We start from the raw sequence: 15,702 nt of genomic DNA on the forward strand, positions 1-15,702 counted from the left end.
ACACCACATTAACTGTCATGGCTCCATCCTACTGACACCGGGGATTTGAAGTTTTGTGAGGAACCAGCACTTTGGCACATGAGGCTAGAGTTTGTAAAACTACAAATCCCAGGATTCCATAGAATGGAGCTAAAGTATTTAAAGTGATGTCAAACTGCATTATTTCTATAGTGTAGATGCACCCAAGGTGGGGGCAAGGAGCTTATACAGTCTTTATAGTACCAAAGCACAAAACTGGTATTCATTTGAAAGCATTAGCCAATCAGCCTTCATCTTGCACCCTTTTCTTTTAAAAAGTTTGCTCTAGAAGAGAATAAGACACCCTCAACAATATTTGGTTTTTAAAAAATCATTTATGCCGAGCAGTGTCAAACAAATTTTTTCCAAGGTTTTAATTACAAAACAAACTTGTCAAAATCTATAAATACAAAATGCAAAGAGTTAACTTTACAAGTATTTTATACACAAAACCAGTAACGTCAGAAACCTAGCAGTGGTGTTATGGAACAAATTATAAATTGCAATGTCAACAGCTTATTGTGTACAATTCATTTTAAAGGTTACAATCTAGCGAAAGACACTTTTCACATCTAATGGAATCATGTGCAGAAAGTTAAGCACATTTTTCTTTTGTTAGCATCAACAGGATCTTCATGTTCTTACCTCTGGCTGGGCTATGCTTTGGTTTTTGGCAAAGGGCTTGTATAAAGGTTTGTGGTATGTATTTGTAAGGAAAACTGTATTTTTAGCAGTTCTTTCTATATGCTGAATACTGTCCTTTAAACCAGGAGTGGGAATTATGCAACCTTCCAGATATGGTTGGCCTAAATACCCTAAAGACACTAGATCTCATCTCATCTAAGAATCTAAGCAGGGTTGGGCCTGGTTAGTACTTGGATGGGAGTCTGCCAAAGAATATCAGGTGCTATAGGCTATATTTCAGAGGAAGGAACTGGTCAAACCATCTCTGAGCATTCCTTCCCTAGAAAAACCTTATGAAATTCATGGGGTCACTGTAAGTTGACGGGTGGCTTGAAGACACGTATACGCACGCCAGGTACAGTTGGATTACTAGACTGCAAGCTTCAGCAGCAATAACCAGCATTGTAAATGTTGATCATTGCTGGGAGTAGCATTCCAGAATCTAGAGGCTGCATAACTGTAATAATAATTGTAATTGTAATAATTCCTCTGCTGGTGATACAGTATCTATAATTTCATGACATAATTTTTAAATTGTTTTGTTCATGAGAAGAAACCATGTTACTCTGACATTGTATTTTGTTAAATTAATGTTACATACATTTTTTTCACTAACAACGTAATCAGTAAAAATATGAAATAGGACAAAAAAGGCTATGTTGGTTGAGTGGAAGCTCCCTCTGAATATTGTCATTTCTGAACAAAATGAATTTTTTACTCCCCTCCCAGGATACTTGTAAATATTTGCTGAAAATCACATCAACTTTTAAAGTCAGTATTTAGAGATGGCTGCCTTAAGAATGTACAAATAAGCTTTGTTCCACCATCCCACGAATACCTTTGTTTGGAATGAATTGAGCACATTAATACATTTTTGCAACACATTGTTTGGTGAGAAATTAACCAATGGAGTACAATAAATAAAAGACTATTCGCTTTTTAAGGCTTTGTTATCATCTGCCCAAGTCAATATGCGAGGGTGTTTAAAAATACAAAAGGCACTTTTTTTTCCTGTGTTATGACAAATCGTGTCTACAAAAAGGATAACAGTATAAAGCTAAAATATTTAGGTTGTTCGCAGAGTACATTTTATAATATAAATACAAAACAGATTGGTGTTTGTTATAACAATTCTTGGCAATATTGGTATATATTCATGTACATGTACATTAGCAGCAATTGCAAAATTTTTCGATGCAATACAGAAAGCAGTCTGGTTTTACTATTGTTTAGAATGCCCTCTGAATTTCCTGTGTAACAGCAAAGCACTACTCCACTTTCAGATATTTTGTTCAAAGTTGCCCAGTCACAACCAAGACATTCACCTCTGCATGTTGAAGATTCCCACTGGACTTGAATGATATGGCAGTTGCCTTTCTCCCTGCTCCACTTTCCCTGTGGTTCTGCCATCTGTGTGCCTCACTTCTCCAGCCCAAACTGCTATAACAAAAATGATTCAAACTGTTCTGTATAGCAGTCAGGGCAAAAGTCAGGCAACAGACCCAGTGGAAAATAAGACAGAATAAGTGGCCAACTGCTCTATCGCCTAACACAGAAGTCAGGGTCAAAGACCAAAGGGCAAATCTCAAGGTTGGTAGCTGGCAACTCCAATTTTGCTTTCTTTTTGTTCCAGGCCAATAGGTGTTTGTTTGTTTTCTTGTTTCTAATAATAATAATAATAAATTGCAAATTGCAAATACTTCAGTTATATTATTTACAAAGTATGTTCCACAAATACTATTTTACAATTTCAGCTTGACATTACATCTTTCTGTCCACAACACACATGCATGCACGCACGCACGCACACACACACACACACACACACACTCTCCCATACGCATACATACACTGAAAACGTAAAGGTAACCACAGGAAACCTCCAGGAAATATCATAGCTTGCCTAAAGGTGCTTTTTTAAAAAAATTATATTTAGATGAGCTTTTGGTAAACTTTACTGCTTTTTAAAAAAGCTCTGCTATTGCTTTCCAAAAAAAGTATTATGTGCATTTACATCTGTTGTTGTTATTTGCCATTAAGTATGCTTCAACTTAAGGTGACATTATGAACGAGAGACAATCAGCAGGCCTGCGGAAGTCATGCAAATTCAGGGCTGTGGAATCTTTTATTGTACCTTTGGTTTGTTATCAAAATGATCAAATTCAGTTTAGTACATGTTTAGGGTGCATTATAGATTCTAATAACTCATATGTCAATGACAATGGGTCTAAAATTCAGATTCAACTAGATTCTAAATTAGGGGTTGCAAAAGTGTGGCTTGCAGGTCACACCCCAGGGGGACTGTTGTGATCCCCAGCCTCCCAATTTTGTGGGGAGGCTGGATTTCCCACAAAAACTGTTTTGTCTCCAAATGTTCCTTAGGGGTTTGAGCAGTCAAATCTCCCTTAGGAGATTTTAGGCCTTTTCCCAACAGAAGTGTCCTGGAAGTTGATTTCCTATTGGAAAAAAAGATCTCTCTTGGTGAAATTGTTCCTGATGCTCCCTAAGGGATATTGATTTCATTTGGTGGCAAAAAATGCCCATGATCAGGTGCAGCAATCCAAGATGCCCTAGGGGCAATATAGCTCCTAATCCCTGATAGATGTCCATGCCTGCTTTAAATGGATCCAGATGAACATCTCTCTTGGTGAAATTGTTTCTGATGCTCCCTAAGGGATATTAATTTCATTTGGTGGCAAAAAATGCCCATGATCAGGTGCAGCAATACAAGATGCCCTAGGGGCAATATAGGTCCTAATCCCTGATAGATGTCCATGCCTGCTTTAAATGGATCCAGATGAACAAGGGCTACAAGGATCGGACAACAGATTTCAGACTTTTTAAAACACCCAATAACTAGTTTGGAAGAAAGAGGCCTGCAAAATGAGCTTCTTCCAACTTGATCAAAAGAAGTAAAAATTTCAAGTAAATTGTCTACTGACCAACTGTATGGACATATTACAAGAACATGAAGATAAAGTACCTGCTATATCTTTTTAATATGTAAAACTGACAATTTACAGTTAAATCCAGACACATGGGTGGCCTTGCTTGGTAACACAATGGAAGAATTAAACAGAAGTCCTTGAATTTAAAACATACCGTATATACTCAAATATAAGTTGACCTCATGAATAAATCAAGGTCACGTTTTAGGGGCAAAATTATGGATTTTGCCATGACCCATCGATAGGTTGAGGGTAAAACGTGGAGGCTCCTTCAGTGTGTGCATGGCAAAAGAGACTTTAACTGAGGCTTTTTGTGTCATTGTTTCAGCTTTCATTTCAGACAGACACACGGCGGGAGACAACTCTTAAACAAACAGCAGTAGGTAGTATGAAGCAGTATATAAATGAAGCTGCTATTGCTATCAATCATTCAGAACTCTTTCTGCTTGGTGCAAGAGTGAAATAAACTCCTCTGCCAACTGCATGGGGAAATCTGAAAGAGCTGCTATCACATTACCATAGTGACCAGGAAATAAGTCAACCTGCGATTTGGGGGTCAATTTTTGGCCATAAATTTTTAGACTTATAGATGAGTATATACAGTAGTTTCTATCAGCCAATTATTTTGCCATCACCAAAGTCAAGGGTTTCAGTGGTTTAACTTCAAATCCATGTGAAAGACTAGACAATATTTTCAACCTGCAGTCTTTCATTAACATGCCATATCTTCCCATTACTGTGAGTAATCAAAAAAGGGAATAAATTCTACCACAGCCACACTGCTGCCTGGCATCAAACATACTACTGAAAATCCAGGGCAGCAAAGGCTTGTATGCAAAAGTGATTTATACCTTGCATTGCTAGAACACAGAGGGAGAAAAATGAAATGAAATGTGGTCAAGTTGTGCTCATTCAAAAACTTATGAGAATTCTTGTACAAGATGATACAAGAGAAACTATACAACCTGACTACTATTACCTTCATTGGACTCAATGGAGATTATCAGAACAGCATTTAAGTGCTGGTAAACCGCCACTAAAACGTTGAGGAAGCATGTGTGTGTGAAAGCTCCCCTCCAGCGTTCCTGAATCATTCGGGGAGAGGCAATTTCCTCTGAATGGAAAATTTGAGTTCAGAGGAAATTGCCTCTCCCCAAACAATTCAGGGATGCTGGAGGGGAGCCGACAATTCCCAGGCTTTCTCTCTCTCTCTTTCTCTCTCTCACACACACACTCTCTTCCTCAATGTTTTAGCGGCGATTTACCAGCACTTACCCCCATGGTAAGCACTGGTCTGAAAATCTTTTATAGAGCAACAGTAGCAGCTATCTCCTTTCTGCTCATAATTCTTTCTATCCAAACTCATTGTGTAAATGGTTATCCCACTGGAAAAAGCAGGTAACACTCCTAATAGTGTGAAATTATTATTTTTCTTTCCTTTTGAGGAGCTCAATAGCTCAGAGAAATCTCTGTCCTTTAATGTTGAGCATCACTTGTAAGACAACAGGAAACTGCCATGCATATGTAATCAAGGTCTGTAATGTTAAGAACTTAAATAGCAGACTCTTTACAAATGCCACACAAAATAGTGAACACAGTTATGGCAAAGACAAACAACTGAATGGAAACCTCTCAGCTGTAAAATATACATGCATGCTGTAACTTATCAGTTAGATATGAGGTCATAGGATAGAACCGGACTCTCCTGCCTTCTAAAACTTATCAGTTTACATAACTAGAGATCTGTTGAGAGTACTTAACAACTTAATACACTATTATGATTTTGACTGATACATTACTATGACCAATGCCTTTGCTAGAAGCACAAGTAATACCACCACATCCATGGCATTCTAAAATTTTTATAACACAAAACATCCTTTTTGCAGTATTCATGGGCACACACATGACACAGTTTACAGATCTTTCCCCCCACCATACTGATGCTTATTAGAGGAGTGAAGGATGTATCTTAGCAAAATATTTACTTCTTTAGAAACTTAAATTTATCCCTTGCCCAAAAGGTCTAAGCACCTTTGCTGAAATTAAACCATAACAGCCAAAGGCTCTGGGAGAACAGACAGAAGTAAAGAATGAAGTGGGTGTGTGGGGGGTTTAAAATTCAAAACATCACTTTGACAAGATAGAAAATACTAGATAGGGTTTAGGGTAGTATTACATCAAGTTGTACCAGAAATATTTGTTTAAAATACTGTTTAAAATCCAGCTACAAGTTTAAAAGGTAACATTTTTCATCATTTCAGTGGTATTAAGTTGTCAAAAGCCCACTTCACCTGCTGATCTGCAGCTTTCCCCCTCCTTTTCTAATGTTATATCATTATTTGTCTGCACTGTGCTTTTATACTACTTGTCTTCCAGCCATTCTGTGGAGAACAATTAGATACAGCACATATAAAGGTAAACATACAGGTAATGTAGAACAAGTAGCACTGTTCTCTTTTCCTTGCAAACTGCCATAAAAAAGAGCATCTTCAAGCACAAGGCCAGACCCTGGCCCAGCACTCTCTATTTGGCACCTGAAGACCTGCTCTGTACACTGGTTGTCCATGGTTTAAATGGTATGGGAAGAAAGATCACCCCAGTCACAGGATGGGGAATTGTTCCATCTTCAGACCATGGAGAATGTATATGAACAGGATTTCACTGCTGAATTACAAGGGGAAAACAGCTCTGTATATAACTAAAATACATCCACACAAGCAGAACATTTAATATGTGCATCAAGAAGTATGTGTTGGGATCCAGTGTGTCCTGAAATACAAAAGCCAGGTGCTGGAGAGTGAGAATTCATTAACAGGCTGATCTTCAAATCTGATGTGCCAGTATTAAGATAGGAGATGTCACAGTTATGCTGGCAACAAAAACACAGAGCACAGTACCAAGACAGTATTGCTGGAAAGTTACACGAGTACCACACATATTAATGAGGTCCCAGGGTCATGCATAATTGTGAGAAGATGCTCGTACATTATAGATGTTTCAGTTAATGGTATAACCGGTACTTGAGAAGAGTTTGATGTTATTAGGTATAAAAGGCACAACCATCACATAGAAAAGAATAAATAATTGTTTTAACAGTTTGTGTTCCAGGAATATTAAAAATTGGCAATTGGATATTAGGAAACCTATTGTAAAATGTATTTCCAGTTTCCAACAGCACCAGTTAAATAGCCAGGCATGGGGGTCTGGATAGTCATCTGATGCATATGTTTTAGCTGTTGGCTCTGGATTTGCTGCATCTATCACAGAGCTGCACTAGAATCTAAACATTATATGGTACCCTACATGTTTACCTCCACCTCTGTGATTGCAAGATAATTCCATCCCTTCAAATTCTCTCTTCATCCATTTCATGAAAAATAAGCCAAATCAGTAAAACTTTTGTGTAGTTTTGAATTTGTTTTCAAGTTTGTCAGCTTTTAGTCAGCATATAGTCAAGAAGCATTCCTTCCTGCGAGAGAAGGAAGAATGCCTCTTTCAAGCAAGTGACTGCTTTCCCAAATTTGTAAACAATTATATAAATCTCCTTCTCAATGAACTAGGGACACAATTTTAGCTGAAATATTTTTATTCAGCTGTCCCACTTTTTGCAAAGAAAAATACAAACTTTGCATTTTCACACAATGGTTCCTGGGGCTAAAAAAGCGGGAAAGAGTGCAGTTGGGAGAATAGAAGAGAGACTGACACTTCTCAGACCATGGAGCTAATCTGTCTCGGGGCTATTATCAATTTTCAAGAAAGCATGCTAACTAATAGTGGTAACTCTTTTTCTGATTTTCCTATTTCTATTTGAACCAAGAGTTTCATGGTTACATGCCTCCTGACAACTGCTAAACTGAATGTATGGTTTCTACAAAAAGTTGATGCTTCACTGGCTTTCCCAATTAGATATTACATTGAGATTGTGAGAATACTGACAGGAGTTTTTTGTATAAAGATGTCCAGTGGGGCTGCATGCGCATTTCATTCTACTGAAAGTGGTTTGTGTTGAATGATAAAATGAGTGCAAGATTCAGAATTCCACATTTTCTTAGGCACCAATTCTTCTGGAAAGCAAATGGTGATGGAATAAATACAGGAGGGGCCTCTTTTTGCATTTAGCATTCCAAAAGAAAGTGCATATTTGTGGTTAACTACCTATGATCAAGTATTCTTTAAAAAACATTTTGACTTTCCTGTGTGTGTATTCAAACACCGCCCCCATTCATTCACACAGTATAATCCCCTTTTTTAATATTTAAAACAAAACAAAACAAAAACCTCACATTCCCCTTTACTGAATCAAAATGTGATTTCAAAAAGCTCTTCGTATATATTCCCCGCTTGCTGCCTCCTTTGGAGGTCAATTTAAATTGTGTGACTTCGATGCAAAGGCAAAATATGGCACAAAAGAATGGATATTAAGTTAAAAAAACACATCTTATAAATATTCTTTTGCTGTACAATTTTCACAGCCCTGGCCCACCCATTTTTATTCACATTATTAAAAGTTCCCACCCCTTTTAGATCATAAAATATATATTTAAAAATCTTTGTTCATATTTAAAATATATTTACAGGAGAAATAAAAGAAAAGTTCCTTCTGCTGAAATCATGAAGAGTCTGTACAAGGAGACGGGGGCGGAGGATAGAGATGGAAGTAACTTCGCTCTGTGGCAGGAGATGGTGGGCAGCTTTCTTCTGCTGACATGTACTGGCTGCGGGGAGTAGGAGGTGGGGGATAAGGATCTGAGTCTGAATTTAGATCAATGTAGTATTTATTGGCTTTCCACCGACTTGTAGTATAGTCACTGTCACATACATCGGTACTGCAGGGAGTGGTTGGTGGAGCTATCCCTCTGATCAGGTATGGCCTGAAAAATATATTTTTTTAAAAAGTTAACTGCCTTGCAAAATGAGGCACTCTTAAGAGAGAAAGATGAGGTGTTTGAACATGATCATTTCTTTTTATCTGCCTCAAGAATGAAGAGTAAAGGGCTGCAATTTTTAAGAGGAAGATTTGCACTGCAGAAATAATGCAGTTTGACACCACTTTAAGTGCCATGGCTCAATGCTATGGAATTCTGGGATTGGTAGTTTGTTGTCATACCAGAGCTCTCCGACAGGGCAGGCTAAATATCTCACAGAACTACATATCCCAGATTTCCATAGCACTGAGAAATGGCAGTTAAACGGTGTCAAACTACATTATTTCTGCAGGTCAGATGCAGCCTTGGATACCAAGGTTACATATTAGGGATATATCCTTTATCCTCTATCAGCCTTCCTGTGTGTTCTGAGGTCATCTTTTGAGGTTTTTCTCTGGCCTCTGTGGTAAGATGGATGGTGACCAAGGAGTATCGGAGTGGGGATACCCTTTCCCCTTTGCAGTTGTCCACCCTTGATCTGAAGCTAGAAAAGAGTTGCATCGTTTTCCCATTAAGTTGAACATGCAGTTATTTGATAAATGAGGAAGCTGCTACAGATTGGCAAATGTTAACATTTTAGTTTATAATACCAGAGACCTGCTATGGTACCTATCCCCAGAGTACCAAGTATCTATTTTGGGAGCTGTAGTCCAAAAGGAAGCTCTTCAAAGCTCCTGTGCTCTGCACATTTCTTGACAGTTATACCTCCTAGTTTCTAAGGGATACACTCAGACATATAAGTACTTTCTACCACTTGCACAAAGCTGTACTTCTTTGTACAAAGCTGACAATCAAAACAGCTGTATTAAAAAATAAATTTACATTTACTAATATAAGAAAAGGTGACACCAATTCAAAGTAAAATGAATCAACACAGAATGAGTGGTGGTAGGTTATTTTTTTTAAAAAAAATTGATATAAACCATCCAATGATGAATTTAAAAGACTTCCTACCTGTAAGATCTTGTCGTTGATGGAATGTTTGAGGAATAGAACATTTCTGTGTTATAAAGGGAACGATCAGTGGCTGGTGAAGGTGGTGGATTCAGGATCTGTGGAGGTGTAAAGCAGGAATAAATGGTTTCATATGTAACATCACTTTTGGGAGTCACAGCCCTCACAGAAATCACTTTGGCTTTTGTGCGCAGAACCAGTGTACCAGTTCCCACAGACAACATCTTAAGAAGAGATGAGGTGATCACATGAGAGGAGGAGCCAAACGTCTGAGTGAAACTGACAAAATGACAGTCTGGTTGAAATTTCTTCATATGTTTTCTGTATTTCTCCCCTCGCCCCCCTTTCTTCTTTTAACAGCTTTTCTTCTGTTTTTGTGAATCAGTTTACCAGGCTCCTATATAATTTGCCATCTCAAATTCTCTTTTTCAAAGAAAACATAAAGCCCTTTAAATCCCACAGAAGATTTTTAATGAAGAACAAAAACAGTGCAACTTTTTTCATGGGCTATTTTCTGATACTTTTGAACATTGGCATTTATAAAGACAATCTTTCCATGACTGACATCCTAAAATAGGGCACTCAATCACTCTTTAATTTAAAGGGAATCATCATGAAAGAATTAATAGTTGCAGTCACATTTTGTCTATTCCTTCTGCTCTGCAAGATTTCTAAAAAAAATGCACAGTCGCTTTGTCATAAGTGACTTGAATTGACTTGCTCAAAGGCACAGCTGAATAGAATGGATAGGGAAGCACTGATTCCTTAATGCTGGACCTTGAAAAACATCTCAGAATAATATGCCCATAACAGTCTAATCAGTGTAAGTTTGCTCTCTTTTCCCACTCCCTCCTTTTCTTTACTACTTTGACTGTTTTTATTTATCAAAAAAGTAGTTTAGGAAATTTCAGATGGTTCATGCTGAGCCAAGACAAAATCAATGTAAATAAACAAGTGATGGAATGTTTAGCTTTTGAGGCTCTCGGCAACATCTCTGACCAAACGTCTCCCTTTGTGTTCTCTCTTTGGCTTATGCTTGTGGAACTGCCCAGCTCCAAGTGTCTTAATAGGTCACGAGCATAAAAAAAGTGACAAGTACAGAATAATTCCACACCATGAGGGAGGAAAAGATAAAGGAATGCAAACATCCAGGAATGTTCTCAAAGGTTGTCATCTGAACAAAAGCATGCACTACAAAACTGAACACGCTTTACTCATTAGTGCTGCACAATGGAGTCACTAGTCCCAGATCCTGCCAACCTAGCAGTCCGAAAGCACACAAATGTAAGTAGATAGATAGGTACCACTTCTCAGTAGGAAGGTAACAGCATTTGGTGCAGTCATGCTGGCCACATGACCACCAGAGCAGTCCTTGGACAGCTCTGGCCTTTTCAGTTTAGAAATGGAGATGAGCACTGCTCCCTTCAGTTGGTTGCGACTAGACATTCATGTCAAAGGATTACCTTTACCTAGCCTCACTGGCTTGGCCAAATGATTTGGGATTGTTTTGAAGGAAGCTGTTTCATTACTATTTAGCAAACTGAACAAAGAAAACACCGTCAGTGACTTAAAAGGGTAAGATGCATGAAAAGTTACTTTTTGAGACTACACTCAAATCCTTTAGCTGACAGTGGTCATTCTGTTTGGGGGATTCTGGGAGCTATAGTCCCAAACAGTAATTTTACATGTTCTGGCTACACTTTCCAAGTATAGACTTGACTGACTAAGAAATTCACTCTTGTTTATTTCTTAGTTATAAATGGGAGAAGGAGAGAAACATGACTTCTACTATTTTCTGAACTTACCTGTGGATAGAAAGTGGCTTTAGTACTAGATGAGCTACTGGATGAGGCCCCAGTTACATGGTTTCTGTCATAAAGAGGAGCACCACTACTTCCTCCCATAAGGCTCATAGAGCTAATCATAGATTTTCCACAAGAGATGCCTACATGGATATAAGAGAGGAGAATGAACTGAACTTCAGACAAGAACTGGCACACACACTGACATCATATAAGGCAAATATTGTGGTTATATACATTTACATACTTTGAAAAATCCTTTTATCGCAAAACTACTTCTCTGCTTTTCTGTAGCTGGCCTCAATAAAATTATTAATCCCAACTGGAAAAATGCTCTGTCTTAATGAGAATGTGGTAAATCTACACTTATATAAATTCAGTTGATTTGGTGGGTCTACTCAACAACTGGACTTATGCCAATGACTTTAAGCTACCAAATAAAACAATTTCTTACTCCAGGTATTTCTATCCATCTTTGAATAATAGAACCTGATGGGAACAGGTAAACAAGGAGAATCGCTTAACAAGAGCGATAGAGAGATTTAAACCAAGGTACTGATTTGAACTTAACACTCTGAAATTTCCTAGCTTCAAATGTGTGCACTTCTCTTTTTTGAACTTTTTAAAATATTAAACTGCCATGCATCCCAGTACACCATGAGAGGAGGACCCCCAATAACAACAATCATATTTATATTAAGATACTATTTGAGAGCTTTAAAAAACATACAAGGAATATAACATTAAAATTTTATTATATTGTGCTATCCTTACCAGTAAAGGTGCCATGCTGAGAACTCCCTGGAGCAATAAAATTTAAGGGGACATGAGGCGTACCACTGACATATTCATGAGGAAAAGGTCCATTGGGCCCAGCATAACGCTGACATATCACTCGCTGGCAAACAAAATACATCCCTCCCAATATAAAAATAGATAGGATGATACCAATGACAGGCCAAATAGCACTACTATGAGGCTGAGATTCATCCAAGGATGGTTTAATTTTTGCTGTAAAAAAGTAAAATAAAAATAAATTACAATTACTAATACTCTGGAGTAAACGCCACACTGGACATGACATTAAGACATATTTTATTGATTTATTACCTTTTTTCCTCACATTTGAGAAGTGAGACACAACTGAAGACTAAAGAAGCACAGTCATAAGGAACACACTTCTAGGAAACGCCTAAATTAATAGTAATTGAAAGCACTTTGAACTATGTTCATAGTAACTTTTCCAGTTATGCATAACATTAATATGTACTTTTTTGAGAGTTTAGTGCGCCCTTTGTTTATGTGGGGGATCCGTTCCAGACACCCCCCCCCGCGTAAAACAAATAATGCGTATGCTTGAGCCCCATTTAAATGAATGGGGCTTGTGTATGTGGTGGTGCGGCAGCACGCGCACACCACGGGCACGCCCCCCATTCATCCCTATGGGACACGCCTCCCCTTCCTCCCCGTGGGTGCACTGTATATATATATATTTTTCTGATGTTCTCTTTTCCAGTCTTCAATACAGTTGTGCTCATCAAGAAGTGTAATTGCTCAGTTTATACCCAAACAGTAATCTGCATAGTACCAAAAGAACTGCACAACTGGTAAAGGGGTGAGCCCCTAACCCTGGTCAAGCTGGGTTGGGATTCTGGCAGTTTTGGACCAAAAAAATGGGGGGGGGGGTTATACATGCTGGCATGAAGATATTTGGGTTGATATTTTGTAGTGATGTAACCAGTCTCTTCCTCCCACTTTACCATAAAGAAGCATTTTCTATCAGCTTCCCGAAACAGACTCCCCTCCACTTTTGATGAGATTCCTTCCCACAATTTGTCTTTTGCGGTTCTTCGTGGTTCTGGCCCTTTCCTTCCCTACTGTCAATCTTCCCAGTAAGACACATATATGCCTGACTGAAACACATTTCCTTCCCTCAGTACTTTTTGTGCCTCTGTAGCTTCCCTGATGGAAGACAACCCTTTCCACACATGCAGATCTGGCTTCAGCACCTGGTAGGTTTGGGCAGCTGTTAGGATCTAATGATGTCAATGCCCAACCTAGGGCCCCCATGTCAGGGGCCAGGCCCCTACAAAGCCACTATTTTCAATTCCCCAGGGCATACTAGAATGCCCAATATGGGATTTATCTATTTATTTAATCATACCCTGCCTTTCCCTCAGTGTTGAGATGCAAGGCAACTTCCAATATAATTGAAAAGGATCCTGTAAGTCAAATAATAAACAAAATTGATTGAAATAATAACTATATTAATCAAACTATGCAACACCAATTTAAAACAACTTAAAACACTACACCAAGAATAACTGAGCAGTAAACTAATCCTTTTACTTAACAAGCAATCAGTTCCCAATGGCCTGACTGAACAGAAGTGTCACTGTCTGACAGCTGAAGGAATGCAGGGAGGGCTAGCCTAACTTACTATGGAAGGGAATTTGACAGTCCAGGAGTGGACATCTAGAGGTTTGTCTTTTGTCTGAGCCCTCCAGATGTTTTTTGGCCTATAAATTCCATCAGACCTACCTAACATAGCTAATGATGAGGAATTATGGGAGCTGCAGGCCAAAAACTGCTGAACAGTGCATCATCCCTGTTTTATAGAATAATTTAGGTTTCCCTAACCTGTGCTTTCCAAGTATGTTGAAGCAGAGCTTCCACCACCCCCTGACAGCATGTGGGCAATGGTGAGAATTGTAGTCCATTAGATCAGAAGAGTGCCAGGCTGGTGAAGGACCTGTAGTAATTATTTATATGGGCCCAATTTTTCTTTATATACAATGGCTTCTACTGCAGTTTAATGTTATTATCTATAGGTAAAGGACACAACTTTTACTTGTTTCTGTGTGCCTTCAAATTGTTTGTGATGGATGGCGACCCTAAGGCAAATCTGTCAGATAGTTTTCTTGGCAGGATTTGTTCACAAGGGGTTTGTCTTTGCCTTCTTCTGAGGCTAAGAGAGTGTGACTTGTTCAAGGTTACCGAATGGGTTTCCATGGCCAAGTGAGGATTCAAGCACTGGTCTTTACAGAGTTATAGTTCAATGCTTAAACCACTATACAAGGCTGAGCTCTCCCTATTAAATTCCCATTGTAAGCTTTTTGATATTAACTCGGGACTGCGCTCTATAGATTGTCTTTCAGTCTTAAGAGCTGAGAGAACAGAACTTTTAGCAAACCATCCATATGCAAAAAGTTCCTCTAAGTATTTCTTGTTAATATAAACCACAAAGGACTAAAGCCAATTTGAGCAGCCACCAAAAGCTCAGACAAAAATAATTACATCCGTTTTGGCCTTTTGACTGTTTCTGTCAGGCTACGTTTTGTTGGGTGACTGATTACAGCACAGTAGTTCCTTGACAGGATGTGGATTGGGTTAGGTTTTTTTTTTTCAACCACTGATTTCTTAACACTGCAGAATGTTCTTAAAGAACATTACATTTCAAATGTGCACAAAGACACAAAGAGAGTGAAAGAGACAGACAGACAGTTGTGAAAAGTGCCAGGTTCCACAATGTACTAAAAAAGGGAGGCTCATCTCTCTAGACCCAGGTTTAATTTCTCACAGGGACATTAAGAAGTAAACAGTATTATCTGAATCTAGAAACAAAACAGCAAAAGGAATTCTCCTACCGCATGCAAGTTCATTGGAGCCATCAATGCAGTCTGAAAAGGAGTCGCATTGCTGTTTTATGTGAACACACTGGCCACTGGCACATCGAAACTGATTTGGGAGACAAATTGCTGAAAAGAAAGGAACAATGGAGCAAGCGTATAACATTCTCAGCCAAATCAAATGATAAAGTGACTAATACTGCAAATTGTACAAACACGTGCTTTACGATTATCTACATGGAAACCAAATACAGTCGCCCCTTCTTTTCATGGAGGATCTGTTCCGGACCCTCAGTGAAAACGGAGTTTCACTTATATTCAAGTCCCATTAGCTTGAATATAGGCATGTGGCTGCATGCACATGTGCATACGCTCCTCGGACATGCACCCCATTGTTTCCCCCTCTGTTCATCCCTTGTGCATAGGCGAGGGATGCAAATCTCATGACTGCAAGAATGGAGGGAGGACTGTATATGTTTCACTGTCAAATACAGCAAAGAAAAAAACAGTTAAAACTGCATACATAGTGCATAATCTATATAATGCTGCCATGTGAAGGTAATAACATAGCCTGATATGGGCAATCACAGCCCTTCTATCACAGCCACAGCTCTTCTGGTAATCCAATAGAGGAGGGGAGGGGAGGCAAAACTACAATTGTGACAAACATTGATGGTAGCTGTAAACAGCCAAATATTGATTTCCTTTGCACTTCCATGCTCCACAGTACCATTGCTGA

General features: G+C 38.7%; 1 protein-coding gene across 3 annotated transcripts in view; it reads right to left on the minus strand.

Moving 5' to 3' along the window:
- Nucleotides 1-333: 333 nt before the first annotated feature.
- The window catches only part of LRP5 (LDL receptor related protein 5), a 165,335-nt gene continuing 149,966 nt past the window's right edge, over nt 334-15,702 (minus strand). For 2 of the 3 annotated variants that reach the window (XM_042446572.1, XM_042446574.1), the window contains exons 19-23: nt 14,982-15,092; nt 12,109-12,345; nt 11,338-11,477; nt 9,533-9,630; nt 334-8,524 (exon numbers count right to left, since the gene is read on the minus strand). In XM_042446572.1, coding sequence (XP_042302506.1) covers nt 8,263-8,524; nt 9,533-9,630; nt 11,338-11,477; nt 12,109-12,345; nt 14,982-15,092 — 848 coding nt within the window. In that variant the 3' untranslated portion in view covers nt 334-8,262. The other variant, XM_042446575.1, reaches the window with a different exon arrangement.

The sequence above is a fragment of the Sceloporus undulatus genome, chromosome 1 (assembly GCF_019175285.1).
Source record: "Sceloporus undulatus isolate JIND9_A2432 ecotype Alabama chromosome 1, SceUnd_v1.1, whole genome shotgun sequence".
Lineage (NCBI taxonomy): Eukaryota > Metazoa > Chordata > Lepidosauria > Squamata > Phrynosomatidae > Sceloporus > Sceloporus undulatus.